Source organism: Cucumis sativus, chromosome 1, assembly GCF_000004075.3.
Source record: "Cucumis sativus cultivar 9930 chromosome 1, Cucumber_9930_V3, whole genome shotgun sequence".
Lineage (NCBI taxonomy): Eukaryota > Viridiplantae > Streptophyta > Magnoliopsida > Cucurbitales > Cucurbitaceae > Cucumis > Cucumis sativus.
In genome coordinates, this window is record NC_026655.2 from 1,759,382 (window position 1) to 1,783,673 (window position 24,292).

The 24,292-nt window shown below is 33.6% G+C and overlaps 3 protein-coding genes across 3 annotated transcripts; 1 reads left to right on the forward strand and 2 right to left on the reverse strand.

Annotated features, from left to right (window-relative positions):
* Positions 1-370: 370 nt before the first annotated feature.
* Positions 371-13,683, reverse strand: LOC101206270 (pre-mRNA-splicing factor ATP-dependent RNA helicase DEAH1). Its single transcript, XM_011662026.2, has 29 exons — positions 13,362-13,683; positions 13,209-13,274; positions 12,283-12,386; positions 12,037-12,173; positions 11,685-11,873; positions 11,525-11,602; positions 11,296-11,382; positions 11,127-11,160; positions 10,973-11,027; positions 9,568-9,627; positions 9,266-9,337; positions 8,348-8,411; positions 7,518-7,597; positions 7,270-7,337; positions 7,143-7,200; positions 6,833-6,890; positions 6,669-6,737; positions 6,086-6,154; positions 5,224-5,313; positions 4,811-4,897; positions 4,365-4,480; positions 4,206-4,272; positions 3,028-4,068; positions 2,676-2,738; positions 2,455-2,578; positions 1,848-1,948; positions 1,436-1,498; positions 1,278-1,350; positions 371-877 (listed from the first exon to the last, which is right to left on the reverse strand). The coding sequence occupies exons 3-29, from the start codon at positions 12,380-12,382 to the stop codon at positions 813-815; spliced, it is 3,168 nt and encodes a 1,055-aa protein (XP_011660328.1). The 5' UTR covers positions 12,383-12,386; positions 13,209-13,274; positions 13,362-13,683; the 3' UTR covers positions 371-812.
* Positions 13,684-15,778: 2,095 nt separating this feature from the next.
* LOC101206749 (protein Asterix) lies at positions 15,779-18,377 on the reverse strand. Its single transcript, XM_004138143.3, has 3 exons — positions 18,166-18,377; positions 17,969-18,069; positions 15,779-16,089 (listed from the first exon to the last, which is right to left on the reverse strand). The coding sequence occupies exons 1-3, from the start codon at positions 18,304-18,306 to the stop codon at positions 16,026-16,028; spliced, it is 306 nt and encodes a 101-aa protein (XP_004138191.1). The 5' UTR covers positions 18,307-18,377; the 3' UTR covers positions 15,779-16,025.
* Positions 18,378-19,236: 859 nt separating this feature from the next.
* Positions 19,237-22,447, forward strand: LOC101217495 (chaperone protein ClpB1). Its single transcript, XM_031881169.1, has 6 exons — positions 19,237-19,909; positions 20,055-20,236; positions 20,392-21,026; positions 21,100-21,373; positions 21,805-22,002; positions 22,142-22,447. The coding sequence occupies exons 1-6, from the start codon at positions 19,237-19,239 to the stop codon at positions 22,445-22,447; spliced, it is 2,268 nt and encodes a 755-aa protein (XP_031737029.1).
* The last annotated feature ends 1,845 nt before the right edge of the window (positions 22,448-24,292 follow it).

Genomic DNA, 24,292 nt, shown 5'->3' on the forward strand with positions numbered 1-24,292 from the left:
GATTGACTTCGGTAGTTTTTAACTTGCAATTATGACAAACTACCAACTGAATGGTTATGATCAACTTGAGGTCACAACTACAGCTGATTCATTATAATTGACTTGTAACGTGTGAAACTCGCAACTAAGAAGTGAGAATATCTATAAATTTCAAACCTTACAAATCATCAAAATTTCAATTTTATATAGAATAAGTTTGTCAAGTGTTAAACTTTAGATATTATATTCAAAACTTGTTTTTATTTTCGTTGTCCTAAGAAATTATTTGCCTGCATTGCTCCCAATTTCCATCTTTTGTACAGCTTTGCTGTACCCAAATTTTGCACGCATAATCTAATAAACAACTTTGCCAATTTCCATAACTCACAAATTTTGACAAAATTGCAACTTTTATTTTACTATGAAATACAATTTGACGAAACAGTGAGAAGTGTCTAAGTTCAAAATTCGAGTTCTTCACAAAATAGGTCTACGCTCTGGCCAAATAGCCCTTTGATAGATATTATCGACAAAGAATTCATTGCGTAAAACAAACTAATAGTGATGACTTCCTCTTCTAAAGCTTCCATTAGATACCTTACAAAAATTGCCTAAGTTCCTATTTTTAATGTACAATCTCTAATTGTAATGTTAAAGTTTAGACATGTACAGACGATACATACAGATTAGGTTAGTAAGTAAAGCATCTTGAGGTGGAGGTGATTCATAGAGATTTTGTTTGAAACATGCAGCTCTAGTTGATATCGTGTCGGATAATCGCATATCTACTTTGTCAGCACCGAAGGCAACCAACTGAGTCGTTCTAACTTCCTTTAACTTCCTGCTTCTCCAGGAGCACTGGCACGACCTTGTCCGCGAGGCATCTTCTTTGAACTCACTATCAAAACAAAGTTACGACTCTTCAGAAAGTTTGTAAAATAAAAAAGGGCATAGCTCATTAAGTATAAAACTTAAATTGTTTTTATTATTATAATCCAAGGACTAAGACATCCACAAATTTTTTCTTGTTCTATCCAGCTTCAAGCTTAGATTAGCTATATCATGAATGATTCGACATATGTTGAAGTAATTCAGTTCTAGTTGACAACCATTGAGTTATACACTTTGACCCATGTTAAAAAAACAAAACATTTCTTTATGAAACTAAAGAACAACAGGTTTCATAAACTTTTTTTTTTCCTTTTGAAAACTGATTAAAAATTCAAACTTCGCCAATCATTTTCTGAATATGTAGCTAAATATTTGCTTGATTTGAAAGATAATGAAAGGGAGCGTACAATCTTCAACATCCTTGAGCTGATAGAAGTGTGGAGCAATTTCAACCAACCATTCAGGCTTCAACTCCGTTACCTGTAACTCAATTGATAAGTAACATATAAGTTGAGATGACAGAAGAAGAAATTTAAATGGATAAGTAGAGGGTAGAAAGTATCACCTGTCTCATGTACTCTTTTGAGGTACATACCAATTCATGGTATACAACCCATCTTGGAAGAACCTGAGACGGTGAATCAAAATAATGAAATACCAAATAAAAGCTAGTAGTTCCTCCTAGAAATTCATTGCAAAATATTTTTGTTTCACTTTTACTGTTCTTCTTTAGGAAACCAATCATTGTCAACAATTCTAATAAAAAACAAAACTAAAGAACTTTTATTAATAATCGATAGTTCATTTTCAATTTAGAATGAAAATAATCTGACATTTTTTGGTAGTTAAAACAAATAGCTTCTAAAATAAGAGCTATGGTGTGAACTCAGAACCATGCACTCATTCTAAAACCATAAGGAATCAAGCAACACTCCCACAACAGGGACCAATGTTCGTAGTTGTGGGTAACAACATACCTGAGCCAACCCTGAGCTGGGATGTATATGAACCGTCTGCGGATGTTTAACAGTCCGATAAGAGCCATTCTTTTGCAACTTAGCAGAGTGAGGGAAATATCCTGAAAAACAATTTTAATAAAAAAAATTGCAGAACCCAATGGAAGAAAAAAACATTCTTTCAAATTAGTAAATACTCAAGTTTTTCCACATCTCCACTTAAACAATATCTAGAAAGGTTTCTCGAACTTCAACTATTCTACACAATTTAAGTATATCTATCAATTTCCTGCTATCTTCAAGACTTATTGTAACAGGACTAATTAAGGCATAAAATCTTCATACAAAGATGAAAGATATCTCCATCTTTGTCAAAAGCTAATCCGTAGCACTACTTTTAAGATTAGGGGCTTAATAATTCTACAAATTTTCAGCCTGCCGCTGAATGATACATATTTGATATTTGTTTGGACAGCATTAACAACTTAAAAACCTGTCTATTTAAAGGGGAACCAAACAGTATCAGTCATGTATGTCAATATTCATGTTTCATGACTAAAAGTGAAAAGAACGGCTTTACAGAACTCAGATTATTAACACTGAGGAATAATTTATTATTTCCACGTACCAGATATTATAGTCTTCTTTATCGCATCTAAGTCATTCAAATTTGAAGTTAATTCGATTTCAACTCTTTCCAAAAGCCCTTCAAGTTGATCTCTGATATCTCTGGCACGTTTCATACTTCTAACCTAGCAAATACAAAGGGCAATATATCAGCTCTGCGAAAGAGAAATGACCGGATTCCTCAAAAAGTAGAAATAGTAATGAGCCAAGTGTTATAGCAACCTGGATGTAGTTCTCGTAGCACCATTGCGTAGAGTAATTAGTTTCCCTCCATGAGTTGTAGACCTAAATAATAAATTTAAAATATTTTAAAAAAAAATAACAATTCCATACTTGCAATTTGGAACTACAATTTTTTAATGCCCAACTTAACCAAGTTCAAGAATATGTGTCATAAAAATGAATGGTTGTCCATGAGAAAAGGCCCAATAAATAATTTTTTTTAAAGTAACTAACAATTAACGATGCTATCATTTTAAATGGTGTGAAACTCAATTTTATAACTACATAAATTCAAAATGTGTGTTTAAGAATGTAAAAAGTATTAGAAAAAAAGTTGCTAGAGAAATGAAACCTTCAATAGTGCAATGTGATCCCCCACATTCCCAGTGTGAAAATTCATCCGAGCATTGTCTGCATGAACTTGTTTATCCTTAGGACGGTAAAAAATAGAATTTCCAATAGAAAGCATAGCTGCAATAGAAATAATCTCATCTGAACACTTGAATTTTTCAGACGCAACCATCATCTTAGAAAGCATGGGGTCAAGAGGAAACTCTGCCATCCGCCTACCCAACTTAGTTAATTCACCAAGTTTATTTAGAGCACCAAGAGCATAAAGCAGTTCCAAAGCTTTTAGCAATGCTTCAGATGGAGGCTGGTCCATAAAATCAAAATTTACCAAATCATGAATACCAAGGCTCTTAAGTGTAAGCACCACATTAGCAAGGTTTGTTCTTTGTATTTCGGGTACTGTATTGTCTTCCATCTCATTATAATAACTATAAGCAGTATACAAACGAAAGCACATCCCAGGGCCTGTTCGTCCAGAACGACCTGCTCTCTGATTTGCCGATGCTTTAGAGATAGGACTCACTTGCAACGCCTCCATCCCAGTCCTTGGGTTATAGGACTTTATTTTTGAAAAACCAGGATCAATGACATATTTTATCCCATCAATCGTCAAGGATGTCTCTGCTATATTAGTTGCTAGAACAACTTTCCTTGCTCCATCGGGTGTGGGTTCAAATATCTTAGCCTGTAGCTCTGTTGGTAAGTTAGCATATATGGGGCATATAATGAGTTCTGCAATTTTGGTGCCCAGTCCCCGAGTTCTATGTTTCATTATTTCCTCAGCCGCTTCAATCTCTTCTTGACCAGTGAGAAACACCAATATATCTCCTGGAGGCTTTGTGACATGGATCTGAAGTGCAGTCACGATTGCTGCATCTAAATAGTCTGCTTCTGGAGCTTTTGTGAAGTTAATTTCTACCGGATAACGTCTACCAGGAATTTTAAATATTGGAGCCGAATCAAAGTAATCACTGAACTTCTCAGCATCAAGTGTTGCACTTGAAATTAGCAACTTTAAATCAGGTCGAAACCTAGCAATGTCCTATTAGGGAAAAAAAAATTGGAAAGGAGAAAAAATAACAAAAATAGTTGAGCTAACTGAAAGAAACGAGATACAAAGAAATGAAACGTAAAATGCATCATGCACAAAGTAAAGTTATCGTTGGAACTCCAACTCACCTTCACTAATCCAAATAGAACATCAGTTGATAATGTTCTTTCATGAGCCTCATCCACCATTACGACACTGAAAAAAGGATTTCAATAATATTGCAAAGTTAGAAAAGAGGCTAATTGACTCAGATTATGAATAAACATCAAATATGCAGTAAGGTGCACCTGTAGCTTGCAAGGTCAGGTTCACCAAGGAATTCTCGTAACAACATCCCATCTGTCATGTACTTTAAAACAGTCTTATCTGACGTACAGTCCTCAAAACGTATTGAATAACCAACCTAAAAATATTAGGAAGAGATGAGTACTAAAAGAAATACATTCCGGGAATTCAAATGATGTATTTATGTTCAATGTAACAAATACCACGATATATTCGCTAGATACCAATATGAGAGTGAAACAAAAAACCAAAGGAGGTTGCATATATTTGTAATGGAAGTTAGTAAGCAAACAATGAAAGAGGCGTTATTTGTCCCATCTTTAAAACTACGAAATAAATAAGATAAGACAAGTATAACGTAAAACAAATTATGTAACAAGATACACATAGTATCAAAATAATTCGTGGAAGGGCAAAGGCATTAAGTTTACAGTCATGGCAACATCACCTCATGCCCAAGCTTGACACCCAGTTCTTGAGATACTCGAGCAGCAATGCTCATAGCAGCAACTCGACGTGGTTGTGTGCATCCAACCTTAAGAAGATAGCATGAAAATGAATTTTACATCTCAGGGAAACAGAAAAATTCTAACAAATTATTCAATTGATAACTAAATACAAGCACATCCAGCACTTTGTTTGCTCAACTACAATTTGCAACCAACTCCCAAATCAAAACTAGAAGAGGAATTAGAAATCCAGAATCTCCAATATAAAGCTTTTTTTTAATGAGAAAGAAGGCAATGTGAAGCATTTTGTGTTCGACCAATAAGAGAATAATGTAAGAATTCCTACAAATGAACATCCAGAAGCTCCAAACAACAAACAAAAAGTCAATATGGTAAGAATGTAAGGTCGTACTTTTCCTCGCTTTGTGTACCCAGCTTCATGAAGATATTGAGGTATCTGTGTGGTCTTCCCAGAGCCAGTTTCACCAACAATCACAAGAACCTATAGAAGTAAAACATCCAGGGTTATAATTAAATTCCGTGCATGTATGCAGAAATTAGTCTAAAGATAACCGAATATTAAAAGGTGCCTAAAAGATTTCACTTCCTAGTCTGGTCCTTATCCCTCAGCATGCTTGAAAATGATAAAGAGGTTAAAAAAGAAAAAAAAAAATTGATCACATCTGTGTTCACTACCACTTGAGTAGGAGGTTAGAAAAGAATTTTCAATTGTACCTTCATTGTAAATTTGTCTCCTTAACTCCCATTATCCACCTAAAGAAATATTCGTACATGGTGTTTGCTATTTTGCAACTACGTGATAATGGGAATCTGAGACATAGGTGATTGACATAGGACGAAACTGTATGAGCTTTGACATCAAGTGGTATAATATCGGCTTCTTATGTCAGTAAGTTTTATTAATATAATTAGATTATTCTTAGGAGATATTATTCTTAGGAGATATTATTCTTAGGAGATATTATTCTGGAGATATTATTTGATATTATTTCCTTAAGTGTATTTCTCTATGGTTATATATAGGCTTGTATCTCTATTAAGTAATTAATGAAATATAGATTAATTCCATAAAATCAACAAGTTTAATATTCTTTAGTTATAGTCGGAGAGCTCCTAGTCTTTAGTTTAGTATAGTACCCCTAATCTACCGCACCTCCACATTTTTCTTTTTGTGAAAAGTGGTGAACAGATACATCTTGAAAATGTTTGAGCTAATGCAATACTCATCCACCCAATAAAGAAAAGAAACCCACCTGATAATCGTTGACAGCTTGAAGTAACTGATCACGATATGGATAGATTGGCAGTGTTTTCCTCTCCTCCTTGGCAAATAAAAAAATAGTTCTCATTCAGTTGCAAATTGACAGTAAACACCACGTACCATTATTAACGATAAAAAAAGATAAGATCTTGCTGAAAAGAGAACTGTTGAAAACAAAGTTGACCAAAAATTAATGTTAAAAGTAGCACATATTAATCATCATCTCAAAAGAAACTCCATTGCCTCCCATTCATCTTGAAACCCATCCAATCTGTTACTACTTAAAACCTATATTCCTAATTATGAACATATTACTCATCATCTCCTAAGAAAGTTAATTGCCTCCATTCATCCAAACCCATCTAATCGGTTACTAAGACCTAATTACGAATACAATGAGTATTAAACAACTATTCGTGTAATATTTCTCTTAGTTGGATCCCCTTCCTTTCATGGGAGGTTTTTTGTTGGGCTTTTTTCTTTTTGTATGTACTTGAATTCTTTCATTCTTTTCAACAAAAGTTGTTGCCTCTAGAGGGAAAAAAAAAAAGAAAAAAAGGGATCATAATCAAAACCTGCAGCTTCTCCAGAGCTGACTGAGCCTTGGACTTCTCAAGTGATTCAGTCTGACGCTCATCAACAAACTGCCAAGAACAAATGAAGGTAGCATGAAATAAACAAGATTTTTACTATAGTACTCACAACTGCATTTAGTAACTTTCCAAAGTTTAAGCCATACCTCATCACCTTCCATAACTGATGCCTTAATAAACTCAATCTGATCCTCAAATACAAACCTAAAACAAAAAGAAAGATTCAGGAGATGTTCATTTTCTCTATAATAATAGCCTGCTATGAGGGATAAATTAAATGAGAACATTTTGAAAAAAATGTAATGGAAGATATTATATGTTCCAAATAAAAGATGGCAACCCACCTTGTATTATTAATGAACATTAAAATCGAACAAGAAACGTAGCACTAGTGAAATATTCTAATAAAACTTCATAAACATACAAGGAAAAATTCAGAACCATAAAAATACTTACTGATAGTCATCTGATGATTGCTTTTTGTTTTTCGAACCAAATTTCATCGTTGCTTTCCCTAAAGGATAATTTTGTTTCAGAATCTGACGTAGGAGCACTACTAGGTCTTCAGAGAATTGGCACTTACCTATTTGGTGTTCCTCCCATGCCTCTTGTTCTGCAAACGGGTTCATTTTATCAGCAGCACCTGAATCCCTGTAAGGATAACAATATTTCAAAAAAAATTGACAAGATTACAAGGAACAATGACAGAGCGGAAATAGATGACAAAGTTTCACTGCTCCCATAGGACCTTTCTAATTATTTTTACAGTTATACTCCCTTTAAAATCAACTTAAAAACGTATATGGAAATAGAATAGGTTTCCAAACTAACCTATACCGCTGCATAGCCACCGCAAACCTCTTATCCTGATTAACACCCCCTTCCTGATCATAAGCTTCAGGCATCCTGTACTGCACTCCAATATACCGAAACATGAAATGTGTAATTCATCAATAAATGAAGTATAATAGTAATAAAAAGGCATTGCTTTATTGAAGAAACAACAGAGTTATATCTGGATATGTTATTATGTTCTCTCGTCTCGGTTTATGCTGTATCTGTTCTTTCTGTCCTTTTTGCTCTTGGTATATGTCTCTTGTACTTTGAGCATTAGTCTCTTTTTTTTATATTAATAAAGAGGCCCATTCCCGTTTTTTAAAAATGGTGTTTTATCCTGAAAGGAAGCTTTTAAAAACGATTATGGATAAATTGGATGTCTTTTAGCCATCCAATATATTTCTTTTCAACTGAGAAGGAAATTAAGAAAATGGAGAAAGAATGATTCGCACGAGTTAGCATAATTTTCCCTCTCAATATTCATAACAATGTGAACTGACCTACACCACTTATTTAGAAAATGGATATGATGAATTTTCGCTAATGGCAATATGCAAACTAAAAGAACTATGCACTCATAAATAACTCCCTCTTTCTTGACGAAAAAACAAGCAAACTCTTTATATTACAAAAAAGTAGATGATTATGTTTAAAACTTTAGCTTTCCATTTTATTTCAATTTATCTTACTCCAGGAATTTCAATTAATCTGTCAAAATCCTCATCAGGCACGTTAAAAGAAAGAAGAGAGAGAGAGGAGAAAGAATGGAATGAAGAATGACGACAATGAAGAAACAAAGATGGAAAGATCAACAAAGATATGACCTCATTGATGTCATCAGCCTCGTCTGTCCGCTTCTTCACAAGCTCATATATTTCCTTCTTATACCTGGAAATGACAAACAAAATATTTCAGCAGGCTTCATTTTCATAAACTTATACCAGCAAACTTCTATTGTCTTTAGATAGTAAAAAGAGAATATCTGAACATCAAATAAAAATTAAATATTTGAATCTAAAAATTTCCAAACTGAACCAGAACTAATGAACAAAAAGGATCAATACAGCACGATGAAAAGCTAATTATGATAAGATCTTCCTATGTACTGATCATATAAGACCTGTTTGCAATATAAAATAATGAGTGGACTACTTAAAAGATATGATTCACGGACACAAGTAAAAGCACATCCATAAACCATAAAGAGCAAGGCGTATAGACTCATTGGATCCTATATGGGAAAAAGATCCACAGCAGAACACATCCGGTGATCGCCCACGAAGAACATATTCAGAAATTTAATGGCATAAGATTGCATGAAACCAATATGGTAGGAAGGACCAAGTTCTATGTAGTGAACTAAAAACAAAAATTACAATTACAATGATATCTGAATACATGAAACAAGAAAGAGACATCATCATTAACCATAACTCATTTGTTTATTTCATACACAAAGAAATATTTGCGGCAGAATATATAGAACACACTAAACCCATCCACCATATAAAAGTAAATATTGTGCGACCACATATGATCCTACAAAGAGAAGCCAAACTACTATCTCCCATGAAAATAACTGAACACCTAAAGAACTTAGGGAGACAGTTCAATCATAAGCATACAAACAGACACAGTGAAATACAATGAAATTAGAGAGAGAGCCAAACTACTAACTAGTGAAATAATTATTTAAAAATAAAAAGAACAAAGGAAAAGGCAAAAAATAATGAAACTCTTACTTTAGCTCCCGATATTCTGCATCAGTAAGCTTCACACCTTCAAAAAGATATTGCTCATCTTCTATATCATCTCTGGTATTGATCACCACGAAATTGGAGAAATCAAAGAGAAGATGAGATGAAGCGAGAGAGAGAGAGAGAGAGAGAGAGAATGACATCACAATTCTGACAAAACGAAATTAATTGAGAGAACTATGCAATGTTCTTCAATTCCTTGGATGGAAACTTGACCCCAAATGAAAAAATAACAGTAATAATAAGGATGAGAAACAACTGTACCAACTGAATACATCCCATTATACCTGATTTCTTCCAGTTTCTTCTCCTCCCTTTTCTTTAAATACTCCTGTCTTGAAACTTTCCTGAAAAAGTAAAGAAAGTTAGAGGATGAGTATCTAAAATTTCATTATTAATGGGCATTCATCAATTATCACTCTGTATTTACATTCATTACACACCATAATTCCTAATTCTTTACATATTCAATACAACGTGTCTTCCCTTGTGTTTTATAACAAATATGTTAAAAACTTATGTAAGCATTTTTACCAGAACATATTGGATTAAGAAACTATAAAATTGACGGGTTGAGGGCCTTGGTATCTTGTCATAAGAACATTACAAAATTGAAAGGCAGGATGATTCAGTTGGAATGACCATGAAAATTGCAGCAGAAACACCTTGAAACTATATTGCTCACTACAAGCTATTTCTTGACGATTGCAGCAATTCAATCTGGAAAATGAGTATAATATCTCCAACAGGTTTGATCGTCAGCATCTACATGTTCCATTGTTCCCCAGAAGAGAACTCCTAAGATGCTCCAATTTTTTTATTATATAAAAAACTAAGTTACTAAAAGATGGTGGGCATGTCAAACGACAGATGGAACTTGATCATCAAAAGGACCTTTAAGCAATAGAAGGTCAATATGAATCATGAATGGAGCTTCTTTGTTCTCTCTCCAAACTGTTTCATTATGTTCTCCCCACATCCTCGTTACGTGCTTCGGAGCACATAACTTCTGTAGCAACATCAAACTTTGATTGGAAGCAAAACCTTTTCATTGTTGCAAGCGTTGATAAAGAAAAACCAGAAGCCCCAACCATAAGAGTTTTTTTCTTTCTTTCTTCTTCTCTCTCTCTCTCTCTCTTTCCTTCTTTCTTTCTTTCTTAAAGAAATTTCATTGAATAAATAAATAAGGAGAAAGAACCCCAAACACGTGAAGGTTGGATACAAGAAAGTTCGCCAACTAGAAATTAAGTAGCCTGATCACAATTTCAAACTTCACTTCAGCAACTATACTAGCAGTAGAAGGCCGAGTAGTTAAATGGAAAAGAGTGAAAGCAAGAGCAATAACTTCACAACTTAGCCAAGAATCATGCCAAAAAGAGATGGGCCTGCGATTGCCTAAGCATCGATGGGTGTTAGTAGGTCTAACAGATGCCTACAAAATTTAGTTAGTGTTTAAGTTCCATTCCAAATACTGTAATTCTCCTAGATTATCTTATTATTCAAATCCAAGATAGATCCTATAGTAATGCTATAACTGCACTCATCCAGTTAATGTTTGGCTGCCTTTTAAACTTGAGCCACATGCAACTATTTCACATACTCATTAAACTCTGTAAGAATTAAATATCAATCTCAAGATAATAGGGAAAGTAAAACCATGAAGAACACTGAGTAAAGGTAGCAGTAGTAAACCTCAAAGTATCAATTCCATCATTCTCCAAAGCTTCTGATCTCCGAATTGCCTCTTCTGTTAAACATTAGATGGACGAGGATAATAGTGTAAGCTGAAAAAAGTGCATGTCATTTCCCTTATAACAATGTATAGATTAAATTAAAGATCAGTTACCTTCCTCCTTCCTGCTCAATTTTTGCTCTGTTAACTGTCATAGAATGACTAGAATCAGAACAAGAAACACTTACTGAAGTGCTTATAACATCAGTGTAGAAAGGATGAATCATTTTCTAAAGATATAGAAAAAACAAGAGGCTAGCAAGTTAGTTCTACACAAGCATACCTTCTTGGTTCCTGCAGCATCCCTTTCCCTTATATTTCGCTCTAATTGCTCCCTCTCTCTTTGATCTCGTAATCGCTCCTCCTCCGACTGCATTTCAATATAACTTGATTTTAAGAAAAATTGTTTCACTGAATAGGTTTTTATCCAAGTAAAAGATACATCCCAATTTCAAAGAAACTTTGACATTATTAATTAAGAAGGTTAGTCCCAAATAAGCCTAAACATGTACCTCAGAGCTTTCATCTTCAGAACTGGATGCCCGTTGCCGTCGTTTAACCTGTCTATTTTCTCTTTCAAGAGCACTTTCCTGCATTGTCCCATCAAGTTAGAGAAAAGATAACCCACTTAAAAGAACACGCACACTATATATACCATTCCATATATCATACCTTTTCATCATCTTCATCTTCTTGATATTCATTTTTCCTTCTAAAATGTTTCTTTCGGTTTTCTGTTTCTTTGAGATCACTGCTGCGTCCTTTATCTTCAACATCATCTTCGTCATCAGCATCAAGTAGTGCATATGTTGTTTGCTTTCTTGCCAACATTGCTGCTTCTCTCTCTTGCTTCTGATAAAGCTGAGGCAGAACAGCAAAAAATTATACTCAAGGACATGACCGACGAGGAAAAATAAGTCAATAAAGTTGTAAATGCAATAAGTAAAGGGGATGGAACAACAGAGGATTAAAAAACACGTAATATATGAATCACATGTTAATTGTAAATAAAATTAATTAATACATTTAAACCAGATGATTGCTTGCGTGGCACTCTGGAGAAAATTCCTTCAGCAAAAGCCAGTGTTTCACCAGAAGATGGCAAGGAAAAATCTATCACCAACTTGTTCACAACATCGGCAGGTGATGTTGCTTGTTTGGCTGCAATAGAATGGTCAACGTAAAAATATGCCATAAATACCATATCTTTTACGATTCATAATTGAAAATACCCAAAGACATTAAATCACTAAACAAGGAGAAGCAGTACATAGTCCAATCATATACTGCACGATCGTTGGCTGAGAAAAACCAAGCAATGACATTAACTGATCCGAAACCCATGTTTTCAAGTCATTTTCGCCCCCCATCTCCCTGAAATTGAGTTTGATAATAGTTAAACAAAAAGGTTACCAATAACCAACAAGAGGATTCAAATGACAAATTATGTATTAAATTTGAGAAAGATATAAATAATAATAATACCAACAATTCTATTTTGTATGATTGATAGCGACAAAGGCAAAAAAAATTATTAAGGATCACAACCATACTTAGTGGTGAATTCATGAGGTTGTAAGATCACAGCCATACGTAGTAGTGAACCCATAGGAGCACGATCATACATAGTAATGAACTTATAGGATCACGATCATACATAGCTTGTGATAGGAGGGAAAATTGTCACTTTACTTATCTAGCATGCAACATGCAATGGGGGTCCCAAATCATACAGTTATATCATACTAACAATTCATAATGTTCATAGCATGATTATAAAATTGTTTCAGTCATGCAAGAAATAATGAGCTTTTCTAAAATTATTTGGCATAGCCCAAAATAACATTTTATTTATTTTTCCTACACATAAGCATCCCAGTAGTATATTTGCTTACCTCAAAATTGAGTCCAAAAAATAAGAAATTGATCTTCTTCTTAGCCTAGAGCAAAACTTGGATCAAAACCCCCTAATAAAAATACTATCAAACTTAATCCCAAACTTTAGGCCGTAAATCCAAAACATAAATTTCACTCAAACACTACAAACAGCAAACAGCGTACCCAACACATGGTTTGCAGTAAAATCACTTACAATCTTAGCCCAAAGAAATGAATCTACACATAAAACAAGAGTATAAAACCCAATTCCACCATTTTTAACCAATCCAGAAATGTTTAAAACACTTGAACACTTACCAAAAAGTCACCGAAATCCTTTCAAAATTGTTGGACGGCAACTTTAACACTCTCCAAATCTTCAATCTAACGTCCAAAACATCATGGGTAACATCAAATCAATGTCCAATAATAATGGGTAAACAAATTAAACAATAACCCCATAAAACTAACCAAACACTTAAGTCCATTCGCTGAAATTTGCTCTAAGAAACGAAGTGGTTGATAAATCGATTCGAGGTTATTCAAAATCCTGGAATCTACAATGAGAGAGAGAAAGAGAGAGAGGCGGTGGATTGAGAGAAGTCCGAAAGATGGAGGTAAAAAATTGCCGGTGGTAGACGGCGGGGAGCGGCGAAGTGAGGACTGGCGTCCGGCAGGTACGTGATTGAGGAAGGCGGCTTGAGTTGCTGTGAGTATGGGTGTGCGCGGAATTTCGAATTCGACGAACAATCTGTCCAAATTGGCAAACTGCTGGATGATATGTGCATTCCATTTCTTAATCTTTCTAAAGCATATGTTAGTTTAATTAAACATATAAAATAATTGTATAGTAACATTGGGAGGGTAACAATTTAAATGTAAACTTTCAACTGATGATGGTAAAAATTTAAATATTAAACTCCGTTTATGTATCAATTTAAACCTTAAACGTCTAAATTTTTTATGCATATATCCAAATAAAATTAAGTAATACACATATTACTTTATACATAAAACGTATTTGAGGTTCAAATTGTTATTTACGTGAAAGTTTATATTTAAATCGATACATATATGAGTTTGAGGTTTAATTTGATATAAACCGTAAAAACCAGGCTTATGTTGATACAGTTGGTAGTTTAAAGTTTAAATTGATATAAATTTAAAAGTTGTCCAACTCTGAGTGTGTTTGGGATTCAAGCGAACATGGATGCTCAAATTCTTACACATATCACTTGCCTTCACATTGTGATATCTATTTGATAGTATTAAGAGTAGATAATTACGAAGAGTTAAACAAAAATTGCAATACATACCTTAAACATATGAACTCAACTACTTCTCGAGCATACAAAAATTTGTAGACATACAAATGTCAAACATTCTATATCAACTAAGCATCCTCTAGTTTAACGTAAACAACTTTTTAAAAATAAAAATGAATTTTGAAAAATTATTATTTTAAAGAGTAAGTCAAATCGTGCTCTAATTCAAGTATTTTTCTATAATATCAAAATAGACTAAAAATGTTAAAACAAACATCGTTCTCCACTTTATAGCAATTCAAGCATACCATAATTCTATAATAAAACTTGCAATTGATATATTATCTTAAATGACAAAACTTGCAAATAAAATTTACCGTCTATGTACGATAGACACAAATGATAAAATATCAAAAAACGTGTTAAATAGATACAAAATGTTTAGACCGCATCATACATTTTTCTTTAAACGTGAATTAGGGATAATGTTTTTTATATCTAAGAGGTTTGGATGCCAAAAACGAAAGAATAAGAAAATAATATATAACTCTTATCATTTATTTTTATAATAAGATAAAATGTGGTTTGGTTGCCTTTGACTTAGAATAAGTAGATACTTAAAAACATATAAGTTAGAGATCAAATATAATCTAAAAGATTTTATTATTTATGTAATGTAAATGAGAGATTAGTTAGGGATAAATTTTGTTTTCTTTTTACAATTTTTTTTTACGTTGAGTGGATATTAATAGACAAAATGTGTTTCTTGGAAAAAAAAACAAGATTAATTAGAGATCAGAAAATGTGATCATTCTATATATATATATATATATATATATATATATATATATATATATAAACTACGTCTATAATATTGAAAATAAAATGCAATTTTTGAAGATTTAAATAAATTTTAAAAATACTTGAGATTAGTAGAAGGCCAATGAATAAAAAGTTTCTAATATATATATATAAATATATATTTAAAAAAAACTTGAATTAGGTGGCTAAAGGATTTTCTATTTCTTTAAAATAAATACAAATCTAGTAGTCTAGTACCAACAATAAAGTAATTAAATAAGTTCCTTACAAATTCATAATAAATCAACCAAATTCCCAATCAAATTAATAGGGTATTTGATTTAAATTCAAGAAAAGCTGTATCAAATTTGTGACACATTATAGGTTATTATCACTTTTAAATTTAAATTTACTACTTTTCTAAATTTAAAAAGTATTATAACATGGACTCTATGATAATCATAGATTTTTTTTTTTTTTTTGCACAAGTCTCTTGATTTAACTTGATTGGAGAGTTAGGTTTTGAAAATAAGTCATTGAAAAACAAAAACAAAAAGTGTTCGGCAACTATCAAAGTATATCCTCAAACAACTTCTTATCAAAATAGCTCAAATAATAATTTGTTTATACATATATATATATAAAAAGAATGATCTAATCAATCCAAATAAGTCCAACTTTCGAATCTGTTTGAGATTCAAGTGAATATGAACGCTAAAGTAAAATCTATATATCATAGACATCACTTGGCTTCACTCAGTAGATTTTCGTGGTGATTAGACTTGTTCTGTGCTGTTCTATCTATCTATATATATAAAGGAATACGAAAAACAACTATGGTATCTACTCGACAGTAAGTGCAAATAATTACATAGTTGATGTTACGTGCAAATTACTAACTTTGGAATTAAAAAAAGAAGTGTAAATCTCTTAAAATTTGTCCTCCATCATATCTTGATCTGCCCACAATATTACTTGAGATCATAATATAAAAACGGTCACTGTAAAGAGCTCCTAAGATAATTTAAGTCAAAGAAAACAAACATTATAATCATTCTAAATAAAGAGTCTAACTTTTGGCTCCCGGTCGTGCAGGACTCAAATAATTTGTCACTAATCCCATAATAGCGAACCTGGATTCAAGACCAAAATAGAGTTAAAACCACAAAATGGGTATAAAGTTGATGCTATCGAATCATGTTAAAATGTTGATAATGTTAAAAAGAAAAATCATTCAAACAAGATGGTGATGATCTGCTTAGACCTCACTTGATTTGAGGCTTAACAAAAAAAAAAAAAAAAAAAAAAAAACTGAAACCCCAAGATGACCAATTTTACAAAAATAAAATGCATCTAACACCTTTATATGATAAATTTTCACCAATTGTTTTGAAAATCACCTATGTTCTCAAAACTGTTAGATAACATTATAGGGAATCATAACACCATCTTTCGTTTATCCTTGAACTTCTTAACCCATCATCGGAGGGAGAAACTAAGAGATGTAGTTTCACATGTCAGTTGGGCCTCAAGGGACATTGTTACCAAGCCACAACTCAGGTTGGAGGAGCAGTGATTTGAATCAACGGAAGAACAAACAATAACTAACTTGATAAAGAAAGTACTCTCCCATATTTTACTCTAGTTTCTTATTTTGCAAGTTCTCGATCCAAATTTCATTTCAATCCATTGGGTCCAATTCCGAAGAAAATAAATTTTTATGATAATTAATCACAATTTACAAGTTACCTAGTCAATGCTCTAAACTTTTACATAAAGGAAAACGGGTAAGAAGCAAGTACAAAAAGGAAAATGTTTAAATGCTACTTCGATCCATAAACTTCTGGCTTTGGTTAATGTACTTTCAAAATGTACATTTTGGTTCCTTGAAGTTACAAAAAGACAACAAATTTAATCCCTTAAAAATGATATAAAAGCGAACAATAAAGGGACCTAAAATGTTCAAAGTTCAAGGGCCAAAATGCTCCAAAGTTGTAGTATAAGAATCAAAATGAACATTTTGAAAGTACAAGGACCAAAATATTAAAAGTATAGGGACCAAAATGAATAATTTAGAAATACATAAACCAAAATGAAAAAAAGTGAAAAGTACATAGACCAAAGATGTATTTGATCCAAAGGAAAAATAAAAAGGTAATGGCATATGTCAAGGGAGGAAATGTTCATGGTTTGCATACAGCGTTTAAGGCCGACTCATGTTAAACTAAAACTACAATGATAGATACCAATCTATATCTAAGATTCAAGGTTCCTAAATCTCAAGTATTGCGGACGCAATCAATACTGAATCTGAAATATCACAAAACTTGATTGCTAGTGTAAAAGATTGTGAATACTCTCTCTTCTTTTATGATGGCGTGTTCATCACAAGTCACAACTTTGAGATTCATGAACTAGTAAAGCATGACAATTACTAACCTTGCAAATTTTGGTATCCAGAAACTTATAGGGTATTAAACAACTAACCAAAGACTTCGTCTCTTAAACATGACCACTGTTAACATAACACAATCCAATACCCTGAGTTTTCACTATAATTCACTAAGAAGATTAACTTTTCAAGTGTTTAAATTTGAAAATAAATTATTTTAAAGAAAAAATTGAGGTGTTCGACAACAACTCAAAATAACTTAATGCAAATCACTCTCAAGTCTCAAATCACTCTCAAAGTTCATTTTAAACGATTTTCTTTCTACCAACAGAATTTTGACTCTTGTACATTGATTGAATGATAGCGGATTCTAAACATGTAGAGATTATAAAAAATATCATAATGCCTAATAAAGTAGGTAGCTAAATTTGCCAACCAACATGGATGAACCCTTGAGAATTAGTTCGAACCCTAGCTAATAAACATCAATTCTTGCATCAACAAATCGAATCAACCTAGACGGAATTTAGACTGTTCAGATTTCCGAAAAAACTTAATTCTACCTACTGATCCGTATGAAGTAGCAGTGAAATAAAGATCGAGAAGGGAGCAACACTCACATCATGGCCATGGAAATCTGCTTGAGATCGTTTTCAATATTCCTCATATTCGCAAGCGATTGGGCACAAAATATGATTGCCAGCCACGAACTAAGCTTGTACTGTCCAATTTCAACCAAAACCAATAGTGTGGCATGAGTAGAAAGTAAGATCTCCATAATTAGCGTATGAGTACTCGAAAAGAAACAGAAAAGTACCCTGAACATGACACCGGCGATACCGAAAACGACGGCGATGAAACCGGAATAATCGACTGGGAGATCTTGCGGATTCACTGCCGGAGCAACAAACGGCTTCACCGCCGACGGCTGCCGTGGATCATTCGCTTGTGTCGACATCTCTTGACTGACTCTCAAAGCCTCGACGACTCAGCCTCGATTTAATTGCTTCGGTGAATCTGATTCTTAAGCATATAGAAAAAGTGGATACGGTCCGATTTATTTTCGGGTTAATGCGATTGGTTTAATTGAACCGAACCGCCTTGTAAGTTGTCATCTACATTTTCCTAATTTTAACTGAAATAGAACATTTGAAAAACCATTTATCTTTTTATGAAAAATCTAATAAATCTTATTAGGGTTAAAAACCTCATTTATAAAGCTAACAAACGTTCTGTCTCACATAGTTAAATATAATCAACTTTTAATTTCATTTAATAACACTTCAAATTGAAAAACTTTTTCGATACCTTCGTTATTTGTGACAATTTACGATTTAAATTTAATTACAATTATCCAAAATTCAATATTTAGATTGATAAAATTATTAGTTCATATCATAATTAAATTACCCTAAACCGTAATTCATGATGTTCTAGGTAAAATATACAAATATTAATTTCCATTTTATTAAAAAGAGTTAATTTAACTATATTTTAAACAAAATTTCAAAAGTTAAAATAGCCACAATTATCTAACACCAATTTTTACTATATGTCAATATTCAAATTCACATTATTTCCCTCTAGGTATTGTAACTTGGGGTTAAACATAATTACGAATCAATCCAACAAGTTATTTTAGTTAAAAAAATAACTTAATGAACACCTTAAATTAAAAACTTCACTATACACAAAAAGTAAAAATACACAAATATTTTGGGGTTTTGCACTCAAACTTCTCGTCTTCCACCCATGGCCTATTCCTAAATTCGAGATGCCAACTCCTCGACTCCCTCACTGTTTTCAAAAATTATATCATATGCTATAAATAATAATCATAATAAGTCAAAATTCATCAAAAAAATCTCCAATTCATTGTTAGTTCAAAATGGCTAAATCGGCCCTTGAGACTTACGGCCATGATCTCGTGGAAAAAGCAGAGAAACAAACACTCGATCCAATCTTCGGCCGCCACAAAGAAATCTGCCGTCTCCTAACCATCCTCTGCCGCAAAACCAAATGCAACCCCATTCTAATAGGCGAACCCGGCGTCGGAAAAACAGCTATCGTTGAAGCACTCGCACAGAAATTCGCCGCCGGAAATGTCCCGGCCAAGCTCTCCGGCGCAAGGATCGTGGAACTGGACATGGGAGCCATAATGGCCGGAACAATTTGGAGGGGGCAATTGGAAGAGAGATTGAAGGATGTGATGACGGAAGTGAAAGGATCGGAAGGAAAAGTGATAGTGTTTATAGACGAAATTCATATGTTGGTCCGAAGTGATCATCAGGGAACCGCAGCGGAGATTCTGAAACCGGCGCTGGGAAGAGGGGGTTTCCGGTGCATCGGAGCGACGACGTTGAAGGAGTACAAAAGGTATATTGAGAAAGACGGAGCATTGGCGAGGAGATTTAAACAAGTTTATGTGAATGAACCAAGTGTTGAAGATTCGATTAACATTCTCAGAGTTTTGAAGGAGAGATATGAAAAACATCACGTTCTTATAATTAAAGATTCTGCTCTTATTGCTGCTGCAAAATTGTCACATCGCTACATCACAGGTATAATTATTGAAAAAACTTCGATATAAAATTTATTCAAGAACAATACTCAGATACTCTAAACTCTCCTATAGTTACGTGAAATGTTGTAAACATTATTTTTATTTACTTCAAAAATATTTGAGTTATTTTTTCTCTTACCTAGGGCGACGACTTCCAGACAAAGCAATCGATTTAGTCGACGAAGCAAGTGCATGCATGAGAGTTCAACTCGATACTCAATCTGAAGAACTTGACGAACTTCAAAATGAAAAGTCCAAGCTTGAAGCTGAAGTGAATGCACTTGAGAAAGAGGAAGACAAAGCAAGCCAAGCTCGACTTCCACAAGTAATTATTTATTTATTTATTTCTTAAAGTATAAATTTTAATAATCCCTATAATTTGGAGAAAACATTTAATAATTTGGAGAAAACTCGAAGAAAACTGAACCGCCTTGTAAGTTGTCATCTACATTGTTAATTATCTCTTCAAAAAATACTCAGGCAAAAAAGGAGCTGAATGACGTGAACAACCAGCTGCAGCCATTGTTATCAAAATACCAAAAACAGAAATCCGAAATGGAAAAACTCACTAAATTGAAGCAAAAGAAACAAGAAATATTAGTCGAGATACAAGCCGCCCAAAAACGTCAAGATTTAATCAGAGCCGCGGATCTCCGACGCCAGAAATTAGATGATGTAGAATTAAAAATCGGTGATGTGGAAAGAAGGATAAGAAAACACGGCTTTATAGAGAAGGACACGGTCGGACCAGAGGAAATAGCGGACGAGGTGAGCCGGTGGACTGGGGTGCCAGTTTCGAGGCTAACCGGGGAAGAGAAAGAGTGGGTTATGGGTTTGGCGGGGCGGTTGAAGAAAAGAGTGGTTGGACAAAATGAGGCAGTTGATTCGGTTGCTGAAGCAGTGATGAGGTTCAGAGCTGGGCTCGCTTTACCGAACCAACCTAATGGTTCGTTTTTGTTTTTGGGTCCGTCAGGGGTTGGGAAGACGGAGCTTGCAAAGGGTTTGGCTCATGAGCTATTTAACGACGAGAATCGTATGGTTCGGATTGACATGTCCGAGTACATGGAGAAACACTCTGTTTCAAGGCTTATTGGTTCTCCACCTGGGTATGTATGGTGATTTTCTACGTTGTTACATGAAATTTTACGTTATTTTTCGTTTATTTTGTTGGTTTGGATGTGGATTTAGGTATGTTGGATACCATGAAGGTGGGCAACTAACTGAACCAGTGAAGAGGCGTCCCTACTGTGTAGTTCTATTGGATGAAGTTGAAAAGGCTCATGTGGATGTCTTGAATATTCTGCTTCAAGTTTTGGATGATGGACGGTTGACGGACGGGCAGGGTTCAACGGTGGACTTCAGAAACACAGTGATTATCATGACTTCTAATCTCGGCGCCGGTCATCTTTTTTCTGAAAAGTACTGCCCCATGCAAGTTGCTCGTGAAAGGGTTATCCAAAAGGTTTTGTTTATTCTATATATACACTTTATTGTTTTATTATTTTTGTTATTAGTTTCTTTCTAATTTAAATTAATAAATGTAGTTTAACAATTTTATATCATTGAAAAGGAAAATAGTTCTGAATTACTTTTTAAATTCTAATTTCTTCTTTCTTTTTCTAACCCTCTTATTGTTAAAAATATTCATCATTTCAAAAAAATTAATATCTAATTGTTTTTCAACAACGGTTTAAGTTAATTATATATCGTAATAGTGAAAAACAGGTTAACTAAATTATTTAATTTAATTTAGGAAAATGTCAATCTTTAATTCCTAAGAATCAAATTGTAACGTTCCCAACTGATCAAAATTCAAATGTGTTAAAATTGTATATTGAAAACCTAAATTTTGTGTTATTTTAACGAGTTTTCATCCTTTGAGTATGTTAACAGGTGAAAGAACATTTCAAGCCGGAGTTTGTGAACCGGCTAGACGAAATTCTGATTTTCCGGCCACTTTCTAAAATTCAACAAAGGAGAGTCACTAAATCAATGATGAAAGACGTTGCTCGCCGTCTTTCCGAAAAAGGCATTGCCATGGCTGTGACTAAATCCGCTCTTGACTTCGTTCTTGATCAAAGCTTCGATCCGGTGACTGTTTTGACATTGGCATAAGAAATAATCAACATTTTCATAAAAGAAAAGATCATTCTATTGACTTATTGTTTAATTAGCTTCCATCCACAACAATTACTAAATCACCATTGTTATTGTCGAAAACTATTTTTAGGTTTACGGTGCTAGGCCGATTAGGCGTTGGTTGGAGAAGAAAGTTGTGACGAATATTTCGAAGATGCTAATGAAAGAAGAGATCGGTGAGGAGTACACAGTGTATGTCGATGCCAACGATGATGGAAAAGATTTGAAGTATAATGTGGAGAAAAATAATGGTCTCATTGATGGAATCAGTGACGGGAGATATGAAATCTTGATTCAAATTCCAACTATGGAGAAAAATAATGACGATGAAAGTGAAGAAGCGGAAGGAGGAACCGAAGAGGAGGATGTGGAAACCACGAGTGTTGATAGTGATTAGTGAATGAAATTTAAGAACACTTTATCAATTTGTTCTATGGTGATTAAAAGTTGTTAATTATCCAGATTTAGTTTAATTATTTTGGTTGATGAAACACTTATGGACATTATAGATATTGATATGGCTTAGTTTAATTTTGAAAATCGGATTGTTTACCCTTCTTGTCTCACAATTGTTCTCTATTTCTTGGAGTTTGAATAATGATTTGTAGTAAAATAAAAGTATTATTCCAACATTTGTTTGTTTTTAATGCATTAATTACTTTTTCTCTATGAGAAAGCAATTCATTCAAAAGAGCCTTTCTAAAACTATGTATGCTTCCTCGATAAGAAATGCAAGAAACCCTAACCACTTCTCAACAATATAACTGCACCGAACAGAAAAGGGCAATATGGGTCTATTAGATGACTAATTTCACGATCTCAACAACAAGCTCCATCAAATCTGACAAAACAATAGAGTCGTTTTTCTTCCATACTATTTTCTATCCCATTCTATAAACAACAATAATAAAATGCTCAAAATGGCCGAATCCGCGCTTGAGACTTACGGCCACGATCTCGCCGAAACAGCAGAGAAACAAACTATCGATCCAATCTTCCGCCGCCGCCAAGAAATCCGCCATCTCCGGCGACGGAAAAACAGCTATCGTCGAAGCACTCGCACAGAAAATCGCCTCCGGAAATGTCCTGACCAAGCTCTCCGGCGCAAGAATCGTAGAACTGGACATGGGAGCCCTACACGCCGGAGCAATTTACGTAGGGCAATTGGAAGAGAGATTGAAGAATGTGGTGACGACGGAAGTGAGAAAGGATCGGAAGGAAATTACAGTGATAGTGCTTATAGTGTTTATAGACGAAATTCATATGTTGGTCCGACATGATCAAGGAACCGCCGCGGAGATTCTGAAACCGGCGCTGTGGAGAGGGAATTTCCGGTGCATTGGAGCGACGACGTTGAAGGAATACAAAAGGTATATTGGCGAGGAGATTTAAACAAGTTTATGTGAATGAACCAAGTGTTGAAGATTCGATTAGCATTCTCAGAGTATTGAAGGAGAGATATGAAAAACATCATGTTCTTAAAATTAAATATACTGCTCTTGTTGCTGCTGCTAAATTGTCACCATCACTACATCACAGGTATAATTAAAAAAAACTTTACTATAAAAATCTACGTAAGAAAAATACAGCTTAGATATGACATTGTTGTAAGCTATTTTGATTTACTTCAAAATATTTTAGTGATGCGGGGAGATTGATGCATCAAAATGTTTAATGCATTAAAAATATCACTTTTGGCATGCAGCATTTCTTTATTTCAATGTTAAACTCAGGTAAATATTTTCCATTTTCTTCTATTTTTGTAAATCCTCCTTAACAGTTTGTAAAATAGCAAAAAAGAAAATTATAATAATAGAAAATTTTAAAAACATATTACTATCATACTTTTCAATTTTGCCATATGCAAAACAGAATGTTATAATGTTTTGTTTTTTTAAAAAAATTATCATCTAATACAACTGTTTATGCAAAAAATTGAAGGGAATGACTTTATAGTGAAGGACAGGGTCGGACCGGAGGAAAATAATAAATTGATTGTTTACCCTCTTGTCTCACAATTATTGTTCTCTATTTGTTAAAGTTTGAATAGTGATCATCTGTAGAAAATAATATCATTATGCCCAACATTTTTGTTTGTTTTTAATGCATTTACTTTTTCTCTACAAACATATGAGACGATACAAGAAATCCTAACCACTTATCTTGGAAGATTGAAGAAAAATAAACAAACCAACTTCAATTATCAAAAGACAACTTTTCCACCGTCCAAGTGATGAATGGT

Bases quoted from the DNA above. Each gene is read 5' to 3' on its own strand.
- LOC101217495 (XM_031881169.1), top strand. From the start codon at position 19,237: ATGGCTAAATCGGCCCTTGAGACTTACGGCCATGATCTCGTGGAAAAA. The intron at 19,910-20,054 runs GTATAATTATTG...TCTCTTACCTAG, and splicing joins GTCACATCGCTACATCACAG to GGCGACGACTTCCAGACAAA. The intron at 21,027-21,099 runs GTGATTTTCTAC...ATGTGGATTTAG, and splicing joins TCTCCACCTGGGTATGTATG to GTATGTTGGATACCATGAAG.
- LOC101206270 (XM_011662026.2), bottom strand. From the start codon at position 12,382: ATGGGGGGCGAAAATGACTTGAAAACATGGGTTTCGGATCAGTTAATG. The intron at 11,874-12,036 runs GTATTAATTAAT...GTTCTGCCTCAG, and splicing joins AGCAATCATCTGGTTTAAAT to CTTTATCAGAAGCAAGAGAG. The intron at 4,069-4,205 runs GTGAGTTGGAGT...TTTCCCTAATAG, and splicing joins TTCTATTTGGATTAGTGAAG to GACATTGCTAGGTTTCGACC.
- LOC101206749 (XM_004138143.3), bottom strand. From the start codon at position 18,306: ATGTCGACACAAGCGAATGATCCACGGCAGCCGTCGGCGGTGAAGCCG. The intron at 18,070-18,165 runs GTACTTTTCTGT...GAAATTGGACAG, and splicing joins TCGCCGGTGTCATGTTCAGG to TACAAGCTTAGTTCGTGGCT. The intron at 16,090-17,968 runs GTGAGTGTTGCT...TCTTGAATCCAG, and splicing joins CAGATTTCCATGGCCATGAT to GTTCGCTATTATGGGATTAG.